General features: G+C 45.4%; 1 protein-coding gene across 6 annotated transcripts in view; it reads right to left on the minus strand.

Annotated features, from left to right (window-relative positions):
* Positions 1 to 19094, minus strand: part of LOC135903402 (neprilysin-1-like) — a 553033-nt gene that overhangs the window by 359532 nt on the left and 174407 nt on the right. For all 6 annotated transcript variants that reach the window (XR_011512359.1, XR_011512358.1, XM_065433718.1 and 3 more), the window contains exon 8: positions 7866 to 7955. Coding sequence is in view for 4 of the 6 variants with exons in the window: in XM_065433718.1 (XP_065289790.1) it covers positions 7866 to 7955 (90 nt within the window). In the remaining 2 variants the exon portion in view is untranslated. The remainder of the gene's footprint in view (positions 1 to 7865; positions 7956 to 19094) is intronic.

Raw genomic sequence — 19094 nt, forward strand, 5'->3', positions numbered from 1 at the left:
TCCACATCCTCATATGAAAAACTTTTCAATATTGTTATAAGCCATTCTCGGACATTGAAGAAGGCACCAGCAATGTGATGGAGAAAATTGAAGTAGCACTTACGTTCTTATTTCCCTTGAAATGCAAACCTACAGTTGCTCATTTTCAGGTGCAAGCGCCCAATTCGACATTGTAGAATACTAATTGGCACCGTGTACTGTTATGAGGAACATGGAACAGACATTCCAAGGAAGTGCAATATATTTGTAATCCAGTAAGGCAAGGAGGGATTCACTGTTGGTGTCGCCCGAATTTGGCCAGTCAGAAGGCTAAGGCGCGCATAAACCTACAAACCCACTGTGCAATGTATTTGCCAAACTATCCAAAACATCAATGTGTGCAAGTCCAGAGTGACCAGGAAAGGAAATAAACAAATGTCTTGAAGATGGAATGAAATCCTTATCAACATGTAGCCTTGCAAAGGAATGGAAAATAGCGAAAGTAATCCCCGTTCATAAAGCAGGAAGCAAAAGTGATGTCGGTAATTACAGACCAATATCTCGAACGTCGACAGTAGGAAAATTATTAGAGCATTTCATATTAAAACATATCACGAGCTATCTAGAGCAAGCACAAATATTATCGCCTATCCAGCATGGTTTCCGGCGGGGACTGTCAACCATCACCATCATCATCATCAGCCTGGTTACGCCCACTGCAGGGCAAAGGCCTCTCCCATACTTCTCCAACAACCCCGGTCATATACTAATTGTGGCCATGCCGTCCCTGCAAACTTCTTAATCTCATCCGCCCACCTAACTTTCTGCCGTCCCCTGCTACGCTTCCCTTCCCTTGGAATCCAGTCCGTAACCCTTAATGACCATCGGTTATCTTCCCTCCTCATTACATGTCCTGCCGATGCCCATTTCTTTTTCTTGATTTCAACTAAGATGTCATTAACTCGCGTTTGTTCCCTCACCCAATCTGCTCTTTTCTTATCCCTTCACGTTACACCTATCATTCTTCTTTCCATAGCTCGTTGCGTCGTCCTCAATTTGAGTAGAACCCTTTTCTTAAGTCTCCAGGTTTCTGCCCCGTAGGTGAGTACTGGTAAGACACAGCTATTATACACTTTTCTCTTGAGGGATAATGGCAACCTGCTGTTCATGATCTGAGAATGCCTGCCAAACGCACCCCAGCCCATTCTTATTCTTCTGATTATTTCCGTCTCATGATCCGGATCCGCAGTCACTACCTGCCCTAAGTAGATGTATTCCCTTACGACTTCCAGCGCCTCGCTGCCTATTGTAAATTGCTGTTCTCTTCCGAGACTGTCGAACATTACTTCAGTTTTCTGCAGATTAATTTTTAGACCCACTCTTCTGCTTTGCCTCTCCAGGTCAGTGAGCATGCATTGCAATTGGTCCCCTGAGTTACTAAGCAAGGCAATATCGCCAGCGAATCGCAAGTTACTAAGGTATTCTCCATTAACTTTTATCCCCATTTCTTCCAAATCCAAGTCTCTGAATACCTCCTGTAAACACGCTGTGAATAGCATTGGAGAGATCGTATCTCCCTGCCTGACGCCTTTCTTTACTGGGATTTTGTTGCTTTCTTTATGGAAGACTACGGTGGTTGTGGAGCCGCTATAGATATCTTTCAGTATTTTTACATACGGTTCGTCTACACCCTGATTCCGTAATGCCTCCGTGACTGCTGAGGTTTCGACAGAATCAAATGTCAACTATCAACTGTCGAAAGACTGTCAACCATGACCCAATTACTTGAATTAACGCATGACTTATCCCAAAGCATTGATAATCAAAAACAAGTTGACTTAATAGTATTATATTTTTCGAAAGCGTTTGATAGAGTAACCCATCAGAAACTAATCAGCAAACTGAAAACAACTTTAGGCGATGGTTCTATTGTCGATTGGATTGAAGATTACTTAGCCAACTGGTTTCAGTTTGTTGTTGTTAACAATGAAATTTCTTCTATTGTACCAGTTACATCGGGCATGCCTCAAGGGTGCGCCCTGCTCCCACTTTATTCTTTGTTTTTATTAATGATTTGCCCTCTAACATCCGCATTAAAATGAAGCTTTTTGCCGACGACTGCATTCTTTATAATGAAATTAACTCTATGAATGATCACGTTGATTTAAACAGCGTCCTTTATGAGGTAGTGAAGTGGTGTAAAAAGTGGCAGATGGAACTGGACATTAAAAAAAGAACTTTTTTATCTATAACCCGCAAAAAAACATAGGTAGGACTTTGAATGCACTATCAATAACATACCACTCGCCCAAGTTCATGAGCGTAAATATCTTGGCTTGATCATTCCACATGACCTAAGATGAGAATCGCATATTAACAGTATCATATCTGCTTTAAAACGGCTGTTATTCGTCAGTAGAAGACTTCGAGCTGCGCCACAGGAAATTAAACTGCTATCATACAACGCATTTATTCGCCCAGTTCTCGAATATGGTAACATAATTTCGTCTCCTTATACACAGCAGCTTATTAACAAACTAAGAGGAGTGCAGCGAAAGGCGATTAGATTCATCTTTAACAAATACAAAAATAGCGATTCACCTACCCAACTGCTAAAGCAAGCCTGTATTCCTACTCTGTGAAACCGCGCCAAACTAGCAAGACTAAAATTATTGTTCCAATTAATACACAATGCATTACGAATAAACATTTCGTTGTATATATCCCTAGCTGTCACCAGACCTTCACGCCATAGGCATTCACTAACACTTAAAGAATATGCATTTCGCACTGACTGTCTTAGATATTCGTTCTTTCCTCTTGCAATAAGAGAATGGAATAGCCTGGACTCCTGCATAACGACTAACACATCGTTGCCGAAATTTGTAACCCTTGTAGAAGAACTGTTGCGCAATAAATAGATTATGCTAGCCGCAAATAATGCTATGTTCAGACTCCGTGCGCTACGCACGGATCGTTCGCACGAAACGTAACCGTAAACGCAAAAAGCGCAACTACTTTGTTCACACTACTGCTGCATTGAGCGGAAAGTACGCAACAATCGCAACCAGCCTGGGCGTAACTGTTGGAGTACCCGCTACTTTTACGACAGGCACAGATACGACTGTTACGACGCCGCCAATGCACGAAGCAGTTTCGGTTTGCATCTTCCGGTCACGGATCTTCCGGCCTCCCCATATTCCGCGTTTTCATCCGGTGACCGCCATCCCAGCCATCCGGCGTTGCGACGCTGTTCCTTGCTGCTGCTGCCGACGCCATCCGCGTTTTCCCGGGTTCGCGCCGAACGCGCGCGGTGTCCCTGAGTGCAGTGCGCTTTTGAGGTCTTATTGTGTTGTGTGTACATTGCCTGTGCCTAGTGATGATGCTAAGTGCGGAAGCTTCTTCGTTGTGCAGCGATGAATAACTAATTGAAGTGCGACAGAGGCCGATACTCTGTGACCAGCGCCTGAAAACTTTGGGCTTGAAGAGCCTCGACCTGCGCTAACAGCCGCTTGCTGATCGGCGCCGTGATAAAAAAATGCGAAACGCGGCTGTCCCAGGACGGTGATTGGCCAGTCGTAAAAAACGGATCTTACCAAAGGGCTCAGTGTGAACGTAGGCGGTTGCTAGCTGCGTAAACAGTCGTTCCAGCAGTTGCTTAAATTGCAATAAATACGCCACTTATTGCGGATGCGACTGTAGTCTGAACGCGGCATAACACACCACTCACGTCGTTGTATAAAATAAAAAAATTGGAGGACGCTTAAGCTTCGCCTTCAAGAGTGGAACGCGACAGCGTTCCCGTCGACCCGCCAAGTGGTGTAAGACAATGGGCTACTGCGCAGTTACTACGCGCCCCGCATCGGACGCGGTGAGCGTCGAGCAACGCAGCGTTCGGCGCGGCAACGAAATGTGCGCCTGTGCAAGCGACGCACGCCTGAAACAGCTCGTTTCTAAGGCAACACCGCGTTCACTAGAGGCGCTTTTGTAGCGCTTTGAAGCATCGAGCTCGTGGCTCAGTGGTAGCGCCTCCGTCTCACACTCCGGACACCCTGGTTCGATTCCCACCCAGCCCTTCTTGCAAGTTGTTTTTTATTCATGAAGTGCCTGCTGGGATTTATCGCTTACGGCCAACGCCGCTGACGCCGACACCGACGCCGACGACACCGGCTTTTCTGCGACACGAGCTCCTTAACGCTATCGCGTTAATATGTATAAGCATTGTAATTGCCTATGCAATTTCACCCCTTTTTGCCAAATGCACTCATTTCATTTTGCCAAATTTCTCATTCATGTTTTATTTCCTGCCATATGTGTATATCTGCTTCGTGTCGATTACAAATATCATTGTTGAAATATATGTAAATCTGTTTTCATCGCTATTTGTGAGTTTATAATATATGCCACAACCAGTAAAAATCCCACTGGGATTCACAGTATCTGAAATAAATAAATAAATAGAATGAAATGTGGCGACAATTAAAAAATGAATCCTTCGTAGTTTTTAGTGGCACAGGGATATAGACAGGCGGTGAGCACAATTACATGCGACACATACTTCTGGATCTTGACTTGAACTCATGGCAGTGCTCCAGGGGAAAATACCACACTAATACTTCCAAGAGGCGTCAGTTACAATACTGAGTTGGATGGAAAACTTTGAAAATACTTCTTCAGAGTTTCAAGCATCTAACCGGTAAGTAGTTTGGCATGACTAGGGGAAAATACAATCAATTTCACAAATAGCACAATTCCAAAAGGACTGGCACATTGCATAGATCTTTCAAGTGGCAACTATTTTTGCTAAAAGCCTCTGCGCATTAATACAACTTGAGGTAGCTTAAATCTAGGTGACATGGAATCGAAAAATATAGCGGCGAATGTAACACTGAAACTTTCTATCTCGTGAACTTGAGCGAAAATTTAAAATCGCGAGTCGTAAGTATAAAAAGGGTGCACTGAAAAAAACCAACAAGACTTAAAATAAGCTGCACGATGAATAGAAAGTTCGTCGATATTTGAAGCAGATCGTTAGTGGATATCAAAAAAACATATGGTAACCGACTGACTGACGTAAGTAAGGCTCACAGGATAAGGTTTTCTCTATCTACACCGACAAAGGATTTCGCAATTAAAGCGTGCGCAGCAATTACCGCTCTCGATTGAAGTCGCCAACGCAGCAACGCGCCCTGTGTTATTTCAGGACCACGAAAAACAAGGCGTTCGCCTTCGTACAGCGCTTGTGTGCCTGTCAGCAAGCCGTTAATTTACACATGGCGAAAGCAAATGTAACGGAGTCCAAGTGCCCAATTCAAACTGCGCTTGCATGAATATCGCGCCCGTTTCGACACGCACAAAAGCGGGTGCAGAATGTCTTGCAGCCGACACGACGGCAATGACTGATCTACGTTCGAGAGTAGCTATTTCAAAAAGCAAAACCAAGCAACAATGTGATGTAACATCCTGCGAAAAAGAGGTGTTCCCCTTTCTCACTTTCGCTCAGCTCACGCATGCGCAGCGACCACGGAGCTCTAGGGAACGACGTTCAGGTAACGAGAGGCATGATCGACATAGTAGTTCCTGACTGAATCAGTGATAAGATGAACTAAGTAGATATTCTCCGTAGTGATGTACTGCTGTCACCTGGATGGTATCACAGTCCTTCCATGTTTTTCTGGTCACGAAACTCCGCCGTCACGCTATGGGAGAGGTTCATATACTGCCCAGAGGTGCCGCGACGCGGCACCACTGTGCCACAGAGGGCATCGTTCGCGTACCGAAACGCGTGCGCAGTGCGAGGCGAGCTGAGTGATCGGGTGCGTTCTGTGCATGTGTTGCGCAATTTTTCGAGTGCTGGGCTGTTTAGTTGAAGTGGCGGGGTGGGACAACGATGCTGAACACGTGTTGCAAGTAACAGCTGAAGAAGTAGAATTGTGATATCTCTAACAAGCCATCTAAAAAAAAATGCTGTATTTGTGATGCGGCTACTTGTGTTCGTTTGAGTTGTTTTGCCATGTGTTATGATATGCTTATGTTTTAGACTTTCTTGTTCATAGAAACAATCGATTATGCATTCTGTATTTATTGCCATTCGTTTGCTCGTGTTTGTTTCCTGCCCCCCAATGCATATCTCTAACGTTTGATGTTATTTCTTTATGCTTATTATATCAGTGTCATGCTTTTAACAAACTTGCATTGTGAATGGTGGACCATTCGTGACCGGACGCCTCTGTGCTGTCTATATTTCGGTCCGCTTATTTTAATGATAAATGCATGAATGATCGTGCTTGTATGTTGTTTTTGCACCAACACGTTCTATTTCTTTTCTTAATCGAATTATAAAGTCTTTAACATATTGTAAATAGTTGCGCATTATGAACCAAAATACCTAGTCTCGCCGTTTCTGCGTCGAAACCACGAGCAGCGTGAATAAGTGCTGGGCTTACTGACGCTTCTAAACGACTGTTTGCTAAGGCAATTGCCTAATTACAATACAGATAGTTTCAACTGCGCAGGTCCTAACACTTTACGTTCGCCTCAATCCGTTGCTAAAAGCCGCACCGAATAGATTTAGTAGCGAAGTTTGTCTTGCATTAATCCTACCTAATTCAGAAATGGCATCGCTTTGCAGAGAAATCTTAAGCGCACGGAGCAGCTCAATTTCCTTTTCTTTGTCATCAAGTATTCTACGGTAGCAGCCCTTTGCAATAAAAATTTCATTCTTTTGATCTCCTTATAAGATACTGCCCACAGTCAGAGTCCTTCTCAGCCACAGTTTAACAGAAAGTGAACAGCTGTGCTCGGCGAACAATCTCGCGCTATGCGCAACGGGGAGTTGGCGCTTACTTGCGTGTAAGCGGGGGTGCAACAGCCCATATGTTTGCATCTTGTGAAAAGTGGGACCACTGGCGCTTTGTTGCGAATGCGCAGAGTTTAATCGCAGGCAAATATTAAAAAGCGGAGCCCACCAAAGTGTTGAGGCGAACGGCGATGATGTAGAAATGTGAACCGCAGACCAGTCGGCCGTGTACAGCGGACGCATTTCGACGGGGGCGAGAGGCAAAACACCAGTTTATTTAAATTCAGGTGCATTTTAAGGACATTTAGTAGCGAAGTTTTTCTTCCATTACTCCTACCTAAATCTCATTCAGACGTTTATTTAAATTCAGGTGCACTTTAAAGGATCCCAGGTGGTCAGAATTAATCCTGAGTCCCCCACTACGGCATGTCTCATAATCGTATCGTGGTTTTGGCTCTTAAAATCCCAGTTTTTTTTTTTTATCTTAGACCGCCGCAAGCTCCATGTTATGAGCGGCTTCTTTTTCCTCCCGGGCGCTCATATCATGGCAGAAGACGCGCTCAGGCAGTAATTTAAGCATATTCAATGTTAAAAATAGTTACGTGAAACTAAAGCGACGGTTGAGGAAGTTGAGAAAGCTAGAATACCGAGGCTGCCCCACACACAACCACAGCGGTAGCGGCGTTCGCATGCCCTCTCATGCACGGTTGCGCCTCTAGCGGCGGGCGCTGGCTCTATATGAAACTGAGGCGGCAGTTTCGTGACCAGAAAAAAAATGGAAGGACTCTGATGGTATTTTAATAAATGAACATCATTCTTTGGTAGCGCATCTCTAGACTGGCAGTTTTTGACAGCCGAGCCTTTATATTCCTATAACTCATGATATAAAGTTTGTAAACAGGGATAAGGTGCATCAGAAAGGCTGGCCAACGTTTCGATGGGAGGACCTATCTTCGTCAAAGGCGGCCTCGTCATCCGCGGCATGTTAGTTTTAAAGCGTTAACTCATGGTAGGTGCCTACTTTTTTCGAGTTTGCCTAGCCGCATTGTAGCTGCTCGTAGCGAAATGTTTCGTCGTCTCCACTCACCAGTGTTGCCCCCTGCTGGAGCTTGTCCAAAGTGACGATGTTGTCGCTGCTAAATTCTGTCAGCTCCCTGAGAGTCTGGTAGTTCGAAAGCTGAAAATCGATAAGAAAGCACAATAATTCAGTCTGTTGATGATGATGTGTGGTGTTTTGTGGCGCAAGGGCCAGGTTTGGCCAAAGAGCGCCATGACACGTGGTAATGTTGACGATGAATTACGGAACCTGTGACTTGGCTGTAAAGTGGCCTAAAAATAGTCGCTGTAAAGTGCGTAAAATCTACATGCTATAAAATTATGGCGATGAATAATGACGAATACTATGAACATCAAAATCCATCGTAGAAGAATTATGTAAAATCAAGCGCATAAACGCTATACGTAATAAAGTTATAGCAATGACTAGTGAGTACTACTAAGAACACAAAAGATACATTGTGATAGAATGATGATATTTAAAAATACATGAAGGTGAACGTTTGCAAGAAGCACTACTGCCTAAGAGAGCCTTTGGAACAGAAGGGCCTGAAGGCATGTGCTATAAAAAAATATTTTATTGCAGCAGCATCCTCTGGAGAGAGGATGTGCTACAAATTCGTAGGGCTAACAACATGTAAGCCAACATCGTTTAGGAAATTTAGGACTGCTCTGGTGTCAAACAACGGTTCGTTACCAAGAAACATTACAGGATGAAGGGGGATGTACTGCCGGTATGCTAGCGAAAAATGATTCTTTCTCTCTCTTTCGGCTTCCCGACACTCCAGGAGAGCGTGGAGGACGGTGAGCCTTTCACCACATCTACCGCAGGATGGTGGTTCATTTCCAGTTAGCAGAAAACTGTGTGTGGCATATGTGTGTCCTATTCTGAGACGACAGAATAGGACTTCTGTTCGTCGTGTTTTTGATGCGGGGGGCCAATAACCCAGTTTTGGCTTAATCAAGTGAAGCTTATTATTTGTTTCAGCATCCCATAAGCGCTGCCAGTGGCTTCTGAGTTTCTTTCGGATGAAACGCTTTAGATCTAAGGCAGGTAGTGCAGTGGTAGGATGGATATCTTGTGATGCAATTGATGTGGCTATTTGGTCAGCCAGCATATTGCCCTCAATGCCCCTATGTCCAAGTACCCAACATATTATGATTTGCTGCTGAGACATGTACGATGTGCAAATGACAGAATAAAGCTCGGTAAGTACAGGGTTTCGATGATTGGGGAGGAACATTAGGGCTTTTACAACGCTTAGAGAGTCCGTGTATATAATGGCTTTGTGCAACTTTGCTTTCTTGATTTGTTTAACAGCACATAGAATCGCATAAGCTTCCGCAGTGAATATGCTTGTTTCCGGATGCAGTCCGCCGGACTGGGAGAAGGATGGTCCGATTGCAGCATAAAACACGCCGACATGCGACTTAGAAGCGTCAGTGTAAAATTCTATGCACGAGTATTTAGATTGAAGTTCCAAGAAATGCATTCGAATATGTGCTTCTGGAGCGTGTTTCGTCACCTCTACGAATGATATATCGCATTCTATGGGCTTCCACTGCCATGGCGGCAATGGCTTAGCTGGGGTCATCAGGTTTTGCTGTAGAATTGGGACTTGCATATTCTCAGCAAGCTTTCTAATGCGCAGAGAGAATGGTTCTGTAGTTGCAGGTCGGTTATTAAAAAATGGCTGTGGCTTAGCTAAGGTTAAGCCCAGGATGCGAAGCATACTAGCCTTTATTTTAACGCGACAGCGTTAAGGAGCTCGTGTCGCAGAAAAGCCGGTGTTGTCGGCGTCGGCCCAGGCGTGCGGCGCTTGCTCAGGCGCACATTTCGTTGTCGCGCCGAACGCTGCGTTGCTCGACTCTCACCGCGTCCGATGCGGGGGGCGACGCCACGAGCGACGGCGCGAGTTGGAGCCCCGTTTCTCCTCTGTCGTGACGTCACGGTGTCACGTGGTATTGAAGGCGACACCGCCGCGCCTGAGGAGCTGGGTTGAGCTCTAGTAATATGCTTCGCATAAAAGCATTGCAGATGCCACGTCGTTTATGCTTACATAAGAGGGATGGTCGCGGTTTGCGTTCACTTCTAGAAAGTACATGAAACTGGAGTATGACCTTTGAAGATGGAGCGACCACTCATTAGCTTCAACGTAGAGACTTTCTACAGGACTTGTCCTGAAGGCACCGGTCGCCAAGCGGATACCTAAGTGGTGAACAGAGTCAAGCATCTTCAAAGAACTTGGGCTGGCAGATTGATATACTATGGCCCCATAATCTAACCGTGTGCGTATAAGACTTTTGTACAGGTTTATCAGACACTTCCTGTCGCTGTCCCATGTTGTATGTGATAAAAGCTTAAGAAGGTTCATTCTTTTAGACATTTCTGTTTTAGGTGCTTTAAGTGTGGGATGAAGGTCAGTTCTGAATCTAATATGATTCCTAAAAATGTGTGTTGTTTGACATCCGGTATGTGCTGTCCATGTAGTTCTACACTGGGCTCTGCAAATAATCCTCTTTTTTGTGTGAAAAGGACACATGAGCTTTTAACAGGATTCAGTTTAAAGCCGTTTTCTTCTGCCCATTTACAAACTTTGTTCAAGCCAAGCTGGACATGTCGCTCACAAATAGAAAGGTTACAAGACTTGAAGCCTAATTGTATGTCATCGACGTATACCGAATAAAACCTGCTCTGCGGTATAGATGAGCGCAACGAATTCATTTTGATTATAAAAAGGGTGCAGCTTAATACACCTCCTTGCGGCACGCCAGTTTCTTGTGTATATGGCCTGGATAGAGCGTTGCCCACCCTAACGCGAAATGTACGGTTTGATAGGTAACTTTCAATTACATTAAGCATATTCCCTCGAATACCTATTTCTGAGAGGTCTTGCAAAATCCCATACCTCCAAGTCGTGTCATATGCCTTTTCCATGTCTAAGAAAACAGAAAGAAAAAACTGCTTATGGATAAAGGCGTCGCGAATGCCTGCCTCAATGCGCACGAGCTGGTCAGTAGTCGACCTACCCTCTCTGAAGCCGCATTGATAAGGGTCGAGCATTTTATTCGATTCAAGCAAATGTAAAAGACGACGATTCATCATTTTCTCGAAGAGTTTGCATAAGCAACTTGTGAGTGCTATTGGACGGTAACTTGAAACGTCGGATGGGTCCTTTCCTTGTTTCAAGACCGGTACTACGATAGCTTCTTTCCAGGAGGATGGGAGGTATCCAGCAGCCCAAACAGAGTTAAAGAGCGCCAGAAGTGTCATCTGTGTATCAGTGTGTAGGTTTTTAATCATGTCATACATGATTCTGTCAGCTCCAGGTGCAGAGTTCATACACGAGCGCAACGCAGCTCTAAGCTCGGCATTATTGAAAGGGCAGTTGTACGGTAGATTAGGTCAGCATTTGCGGTTTATTGACCTAAGTTCTGCTATTCGCTTTTATTTAAGGAATGTTTGTGAATAGTTTATGGAACTAGATATACGAGCAAAATGTAATCCAAGGGCATCGGCCTGGTTTTCCAAAGTATTTCCTCGCTCATCAATCAAAGGTAATGGATTGATCTGCTGCCCTTTTAGCCTTCTCAGACCATCCCATACTTTAGCCTCTTGGGTATAGGAGTTGATGCCTGAGAGAAACCTCTCCCAGCTTGCTCTTCTAGCCTGCCGTCTCGTGCGCCGTCCTTGCGACTTGATATGTTTAAATGCAATGTAATTTACCGCCGTAGGGTATTGGCGCAATTTGCCCCATGCCTTATTTTGTCTTTTTCGTGCATCTCTGCACTCTTCATTCCACCAAGGAACTCGTTTCTTAGATGAGTGACTATTTGTTTGTGGAATGAACGTTTCAGCTGCATCAATAATAAAATCGGTAAAATATGCTACAGCGTCATCCATGCTAAAATCACGTATAAAATCTTGTGATAAGTAAGCAGATTCCTTAAAACCCTTCCAATCAGCGGAGTCAAGTTTCCAGCGACGTACCTGTGGGCGAGTGTCGTGTCGTGTTAGTAAATTTAAAGTTATCGGAAAATGGTCACTCCCAAATGGATTTTCTATAACATTCCATTGTAAGTAAGAGAAAAGTATGTAAGATCCAAGGGCTAAATCTATGGAGGAGTATGAATTGTGCGCAGCATTGTAGTAGGTGGGTTTTTTTCTATTAAAGAGGCACACACCGGACGTAACAAGAAAGGATTCGATCAGTCGACCCCTCGAATCAGTCCTGGAATCTCCCCAGAGACTGTTGTGCGCATTAAAGTCCCCGACAATAAGAAATGGCTCTGGAAGCTGATCAATGAGATCGTGGAATTCAATTTTACTCATGTGATAGTTTGGAGGTATGTAGATAGAGCAGACGGCTACTAACTTATTGAAAAAAATTGCGCGAACCGCAACTGCCTCGAGGGACGTCAGAAGCGGCAAATGTTGGCAAGCAACAGTTTTATGGACAATTATCGCTACACCGCCGGATGAGGTGTTGACCTCGTCACGATTTTTACGAAAAATAATGTGTGACCGGAGAAAATTTGTCTGTGTAGCTTTTAAGTGCGTTTCCTGAACACACAGTACCTTTGGATTAAGTTTGTGTAGGAGTTCTGTTACGTCGTCAAGATTGTGGATGAGACCTCTCGCATTCCATTGCATAATTTGTGTATCCATTTTGATGGAGTTGGATACTGTGTGTTCTGGAAAGGAAAGGTCATTTCACCGGCGCTTTGCAGGCGCCGTGACGGGAGTTTTATCTCTTTTGGAGCGATCGAGAGATCCTCGCCGCTCCTTAGGCGCTGGTGGCGCCGTCTTGCTGGTGGTCGTGTCCATCGCCTCTAGCGAGGCGCTGGACACGCGCTCTTCCGAGCGCTTTGCTGGATGTGAAGGCCTCGGCACGTTGGACGACGAGACGTTCGAGGTCACCTGCCCGGAGCTAGATGGCCCGTCTGCTGGGGTGACGGAACAGCGCTAGCTGCAACCGCCGCGGGGGCAGGTGGCGTAACTGCCGACTCACTGCTTGCGGGTCGGACAGCCGCCGGAAGCCGTTGTGTCGCTGCCCCCTGACGCGTCACACCGGCAAAGCTGCTCTTAGGCAGGTATGACACCCGCCTACGTGCCTCCTTGAAAGATATGTTTTCTTTGACTTTGATTGTCACAATCTCTTTTTCTCTTTTCCAGGACGGGCAGGACCGCGAGTATGCGGCATGCTCGCCATCACAGTTGACACAATGTGGAGTTTTCTGGTACGTTTCGGAGGAATGTTCATTGTCACTGCACTTGGCACATGTCAGCCAGCCTCGACAGTTCTGTGAACTTTGGCACTTAAAGCATCTAAGAGGATTGGGCACGTACGGCCTGACACGGAGCTTGATGTACCCGGCCTCGATTGACTCGGGCAGGACACTCGAACCGAAGGTGATTATCAAGTGTTTGGTTTGGATTTCTTTGCCATCTCGTCTCATTTTAATTCTTTTGACATTTATGATATTCTGTTCACTGAAGCCTTCCAAGAGCTCAGCCTCAGTGAGCTCCAGCAAATCATCGTCCGAGACAACGCCGCGGGAGGTATTCATCGTGCGGTGCGGGGTTACTACTACTTGGGTCTCTCCAAATTATACTTGTTTAGGCAGTTTCTCAAATTGCTTCTGATCGCGGAGCTCCAAGAGGAGGTCACCGCTTGCCATCCTCGAAGCCTTATATCCTGGACCAAACACTTCGGTAAGAGTCTTCGATACAAGGTACGGTGAGATTGTTCGCCCTTGTTTAGCTGGTTTTTCTGAGTGGATTACGTGAAAACGAGGAAAATTGTGGACTTGCCATCCGAAAAACTGAAAGACTTCTTCGGTGCGCCCTCGTTTCTGAGGGCGATCAGGGAGTTTAGGAAACGCGTTTTCCATAGGTACAGTTGGGTTTTCGGCAGCGATGCCGACCACCCACCATGGAGCCCAACAGGGGGACGTGACAGAAGTTCCTGCTAGATAAACCCTGCCAACGCCAGCCGTACATCGCTGCTATAACCAAATACAGCATAACCAAGGCTGCCTAGCTACACAAGGTTAACCCTTGCCGCCGGGAAACTAGGAAGTGAGGAGAAGTGATGAGAAGACAGGAAAGATGAAAAAGGCGAGAGAGAAAGACGAAGATTAGAGAGGAGGACAGGAAAAGGCGACTGCCGATTTCCCCCCGGTGGGTCAGTCCGGGGGTGCCGTCTATGTGAGCAGAGGCCAAAGAGGTGTGCTGCCTCCGCCGGGGGGCCTTAAGGTCCGAACACCCGGCATCGGCTCAACCTCCAGGAACCCCCTTTCCCCGGACGCGGCTAAGCCGCGCACGGCTACACGCGGGAGAGTCCGACCCTCATGTGCTCGGGTACGTGGTGTCGCAACACACCAAACGCCTGCTTGCGCAGACGCCCCTGCGGGGAATTCAGTCTGTTAGGAAGCCTTCTGTCCGCCCGCCGGAAAGCATACGAAATCCGTGATCAGGCGAGCAAGCGAAAGTCGTAATACAATATAACACCTGCCCCAGCCAACTGCTGCGCGCGCCTCCCGGCCTCGGTCGCCGCTGCTTCGGTCACTCGTCTCCTGCGCCGCGTACTTAGCAAATAATAAATAGTAATAAACAATCCATAAATGCATTTCATTTCTCAGCAACATCGTGTAAATGATCGCGGTGTACAGCCAACATGCTAAGTAGAAACTGCTAAGGAAATAACCCGCACCAATTTAACGCAAAACTCGATAGCACACCCTGTTGCAAAACTCCAACACATTACTCGCAGCGCAAAACTCCAAGGACCACTCAGTGGCGTTTAATTGGACATGACTGTGTGTGAAGTGATTTTTGGAAAGGAAACAGAAGAGATGAGTGCAGCACCGTAACTGTCTCTCACAGGAGGACACCTCAACAGCACTGCACGGGGAAGGGGGAATGGGAACAAAAAGATGAAGGAGAGAAAGACGGGACTAACGTGGCAAGGGGGAAAAAATGTGAGTGCGGGGCTCAGAGCCGCGCTTTCAAGTGCGTCGCACTGCAGTAGTCTAGCAGTGCCGAAAGAGCGTGCTTCACGATGGACGAGTGGGCTGCAGGGAATAGCAGTGCGGTCGCCGTATCGTAAGTCAGTCCCAGTCGCCGATAGACTGTACACAAGTCCGTGCGCTCCACATCGAAGGCAGGGCAGCGAAGTAACAAGTGGTCGAGCGTCTCCAAATCGGCGCAGTTGCTGCGCGCGGAGTCGCCAATTCCCTGCAGCCTGTGCGTTCTAGCAGCCGTCCTGTAGCAGCCGACGCGCAGGCGAAGCAGGAAAGAGCGGTCCGCCCGGGAGATCGAAGCCCACGAGGGGGAGTGGACATGACTACGAACCTACAACTCATAAAAAATGCTTAGGTTTCCGCGGATTTTTACAGCGAAGCTATTAAGAGGAAGCTTTAGCTCGGGCCAAACTCCGACGCGGCCGATTCAAATTCATGTAAAACGCAAAAACGCTTTTCTGAGAAAGCCCCACGACCAATATTAATAAAATTCGTTGCATTTGAGAGAGAAAGTTAAATTCTAGTGACTGTTGGAAGCGGAATCTTGATTTAGGGCCTCAATTTTATTGAAAGAATTGCCAAAATTCGAAAGTTACAAAAATAACACTATGTTTACAAATTAATCGCTCGGCGTCAATAACAGATATCGCGGTTCTTTCAAAGCGGACAAATTTGATATGTCGATGTATATATTATGTGAGTTTGTTACGTGGTGAACAAGGGTTGCGCTACAATGTATATATATACACATTACAATTTTTTTTTCAGATTCATGTGTTACATATGAATTTTGTCCGCTTTAGATGTACTATTCGATGCAAATCACAGAATTGTGATGTCATTTTTCAGTGCTGAGTTGCGCAGTTGTAAACTCGATAGTATCGTTTTCTAAAAATTTGCGATTTTTGCCAATTTTCTGCAAAAAAGTTTACCTAAACAAAAAATTCGAAACCAACAGACACTACATTTTGAGTTTTTATTATAAATGCAACAAACCTCGTCAAGTTTCGTGCAGTGGTTGCCGAGAAAAACGAATTCTCCTTTTACATGTATTTACATAGGATCACTCGAGCTAAAGCTTCCTCTTAACCCAGGATCGCGTGCGTGTGTTAACACAAGGCTATCATCATCAGGATTGGCTCCAGCGTCGTCGTCTTCCACAGCTGAGCTCGTTGGCGCCCCTCGGGCTCCCGCGCGCTCGTGCCGTGTGTGATCGCGTCCGTGTCTAAACACAAAACGTGGGCCGATCCCGAAGTTGCGCAATGCCGGGCCGACCCGCGGTGGAGGTGACGCACGCGTTTACAGGAAGCTTTAGCTCGGGTGCTCCTATCTAAATACATGCAAACGGAGAATTCGTTTTTCTCGGCAACCACAGCACCAAATTTGACGAGGTTTGTAGCATTTAAAAGAAAAACTAAGATCTAGTGACTATTCGTTTAGAATTTCCGAATTAGGTCGTAAATCTCTTATTAAAAATTGGCAAAAATTGAGAATTTACGAAAATGAAACTATCAAGTTTACCACTCTGTAGCTCAATAACGATAAATTATAATACAATTATGTAAATTGCAACTAATAGTACATCTAAATCGGACAAAAATTGATATGTTACACACGAATATAAAGAAAATTAATAATATGGAAATACAGCCTTTGCAGAACCCTTGTAAACAACGTAACAAATTCACATAATATGTGAAATGAGATATCGAATTTGTCCGCTTTGAATGATCTAATGGATGCCGTCTACAGAACCGCAATATCTGTTCTTGATGCTGAGCTTTGAATTTGTAAACTTTGTGCTTCTATTTTTTTCGAACGGTCAAATATTTGAAAATCCTTCTAAAAAAATTCAAGCCCTAAATCGAGGTTCCGCTTCCAACAGTCACTTTAATTTGACTTTCCCTCTCAAGTGCAACAAATTTCATTTAGGTCGGTTCCGGGCTTTCTCAGAAAAACGTTTTTGCATTTTACATGTATTTGAATAGGCCGCGTCGGAGTTGGTCCCGAGCTAAAGCTTCCTCTTAAACAATCCTCATACGTGGGCCGATACCGAAGATAGCGCAATGCCGGGCCTACCCGCGGCGGAGGCGAAGCACACCTTAAGGGCCGATTTACGTTCGAGCCGCCCATGGCCGCAAGCCAAACCACAAGCGGACGGTCGGCCATTAAGGGCCCGTACATGGTCGCTCCGCCCGTCCGTTCCGCCCTCGTCCGGTCGCGAGCGGAAGCCCGAAAGGCGGAAGGTGTCGCAAAATTCGATGCACGCTCAATCCGCACGAGCGGAACGCACGCGCACTCGTATTGGGCGACGCGACCTGTTGACAGCTGGCAACCGTTCGGCGGAGCAAAGGTGTTCAAGGTTGGCAACGACCTTTGACAGCAGACGACACTGGCATATTTTTGCAGATGTGATTTCAATTTTCCGCGTTCCGGCGAAAATGCGACTCTAGGCTGCCACATTCTGTTCTGCAGCCGTATGTGTTGCATTAGCACCGTCATCCTTCTTCGAAACATTGCACAGTCGTCTTATCTGCGCCACCTGTTACAGATGTATTGCAATCGCATCACGTCGCAGCACGCGACGTATTCTCGGATGATTACTTTCAGTGCACGCTGCCTTGGCTGGTTGAACAAAACCTCTCTAATTATCCAACGTGATGCGTTCTGCGACACGCGAAACTGATATTGTCGCCGGAAGCGCGGTGGCGCGGTTTCTATAGTGTTAGTGACAGCTTGCAAGAATGCAGAACACACGCACATCTGTCGCGGAATGCATTTGCGTAGGTCGCCAAGACGCACATTTCTACCACTGAGCACGCGTGTGAGGCCCCGAGTACAGCTTGCTGATACGCTTGCTCGTGCTTTTTTTTTCACTCTGCCAATTTTAAGAGGGTGCTTAAAGCAGTTGGATGCATGGAATGCCTTTTCCTTAAATGATATGCTCAGCGATGACTGAAGTTCTCACCCTGTGCAGAAAAAGTTGTGCATGAGTGGTTAACTTCATGCAGCAAGGAATTGAAGGTTAAGCAGTGAGTGTACAATTCATTATGACTGGCTTAAAGCAATGTGTATGTATTGCGGTGACCTTATGCAGATATATGCATACTCATGAGATATGTTTCCAAGGGGAGTACTTATTTGAAAGCATATAATTTACATTGCTGATAAGAAAACTTATTTTGAGTGAAATCAAACAATTGCATTCTTTCTTGCCAGCCTGGCTACCCAATATGTTGCCACCTTACTACTTAACATACCTAATTTAACATTTCAAAAATGCACAAACATTACCAAAGCGCACAAAATTAAGCAGTACCTTGACAGGCATGCTTCCTCTCTCACCCATGGCACCATACAAGGATGTTCGACTTGGGACTGTTTGATACTGTTGGCATCATACATGCGTGTTCTATTTTGATTGCTCTACATATAAAAAATAAGCTCTAATCAGGTTATATGAGTTGGTTGGGCATGAGCTGCATGTTGTTTATGTATTTATGTAGTAACAACCTTGCTAGCTCATGCACAGCCATATTTTAGGAAAATGAAAAATGCATAGCATAACATAAACAGCTGGCCAGTGCCTGTATTTATTTGAAAGCAAACTGACATTATCAAGTGTAGCTTAGCAGTGAGTTCAGTGACCTCTTGTGGTGTGAAAAGCTTGATGTAGTTAGTAGTTTTGTGTTTGTCTTTCTTACTTAGTTGCTGTTTTAACATGCACATGAGAATGAAATGAAGGTGCGTAGGGCAGAAGACAGGGCCTCACAAAAAGCGAGAAAACATTCATTGTCATTTTTTATTCCCATAACAAACCAGCGAATAGTTCCTTAGGTTCAGTTTTGTGAATAATGCACAAGATGTTCTGCGTAAAACTGAAAGATTGTAGTGCTCTATTACCTATTCACTATTTGGGTAGCCAAATGAATGATACTCCCATTAGCACTGTGAGAGCACTGAAATTTGCAGTCAAGAAGCCGTAGTGGCTCAGCCACTGTGGCAAATGTAAAATTGTTCCAAAAGAAAACATGCATACTGGTGAATTGGGTATGCATTCACATCTACTATTCAAATCCACACATCACAAGTAATCTTTCATTCCTTGGCACATTTCTCACCATTGTACAGGCTTGGTTTCAGCGCTCTGTGTGTGCAGTAATATAACTTGGTAAATCAAAGCTGCAGTTATTCAGTACACTGAAAGAAACTTTGCGTGTGGGTTAGATAATAT

Source organism: Dermacentor albipictus, chromosome 2, assembly GCF_038994185.2.
Source record: "Dermacentor albipictus isolate Rhodes 1998 colony chromosome 2, USDA_Dalb.pri_finalv2, whole genome shotgun sequence".
Taxonomy (NCBI): domain Eukaryota; kingdom Metazoa; phylum Arthropoda; class Arachnida; order Ixodida; family Ixodidae; genus Dermacentor; species Dermacentor albipictus.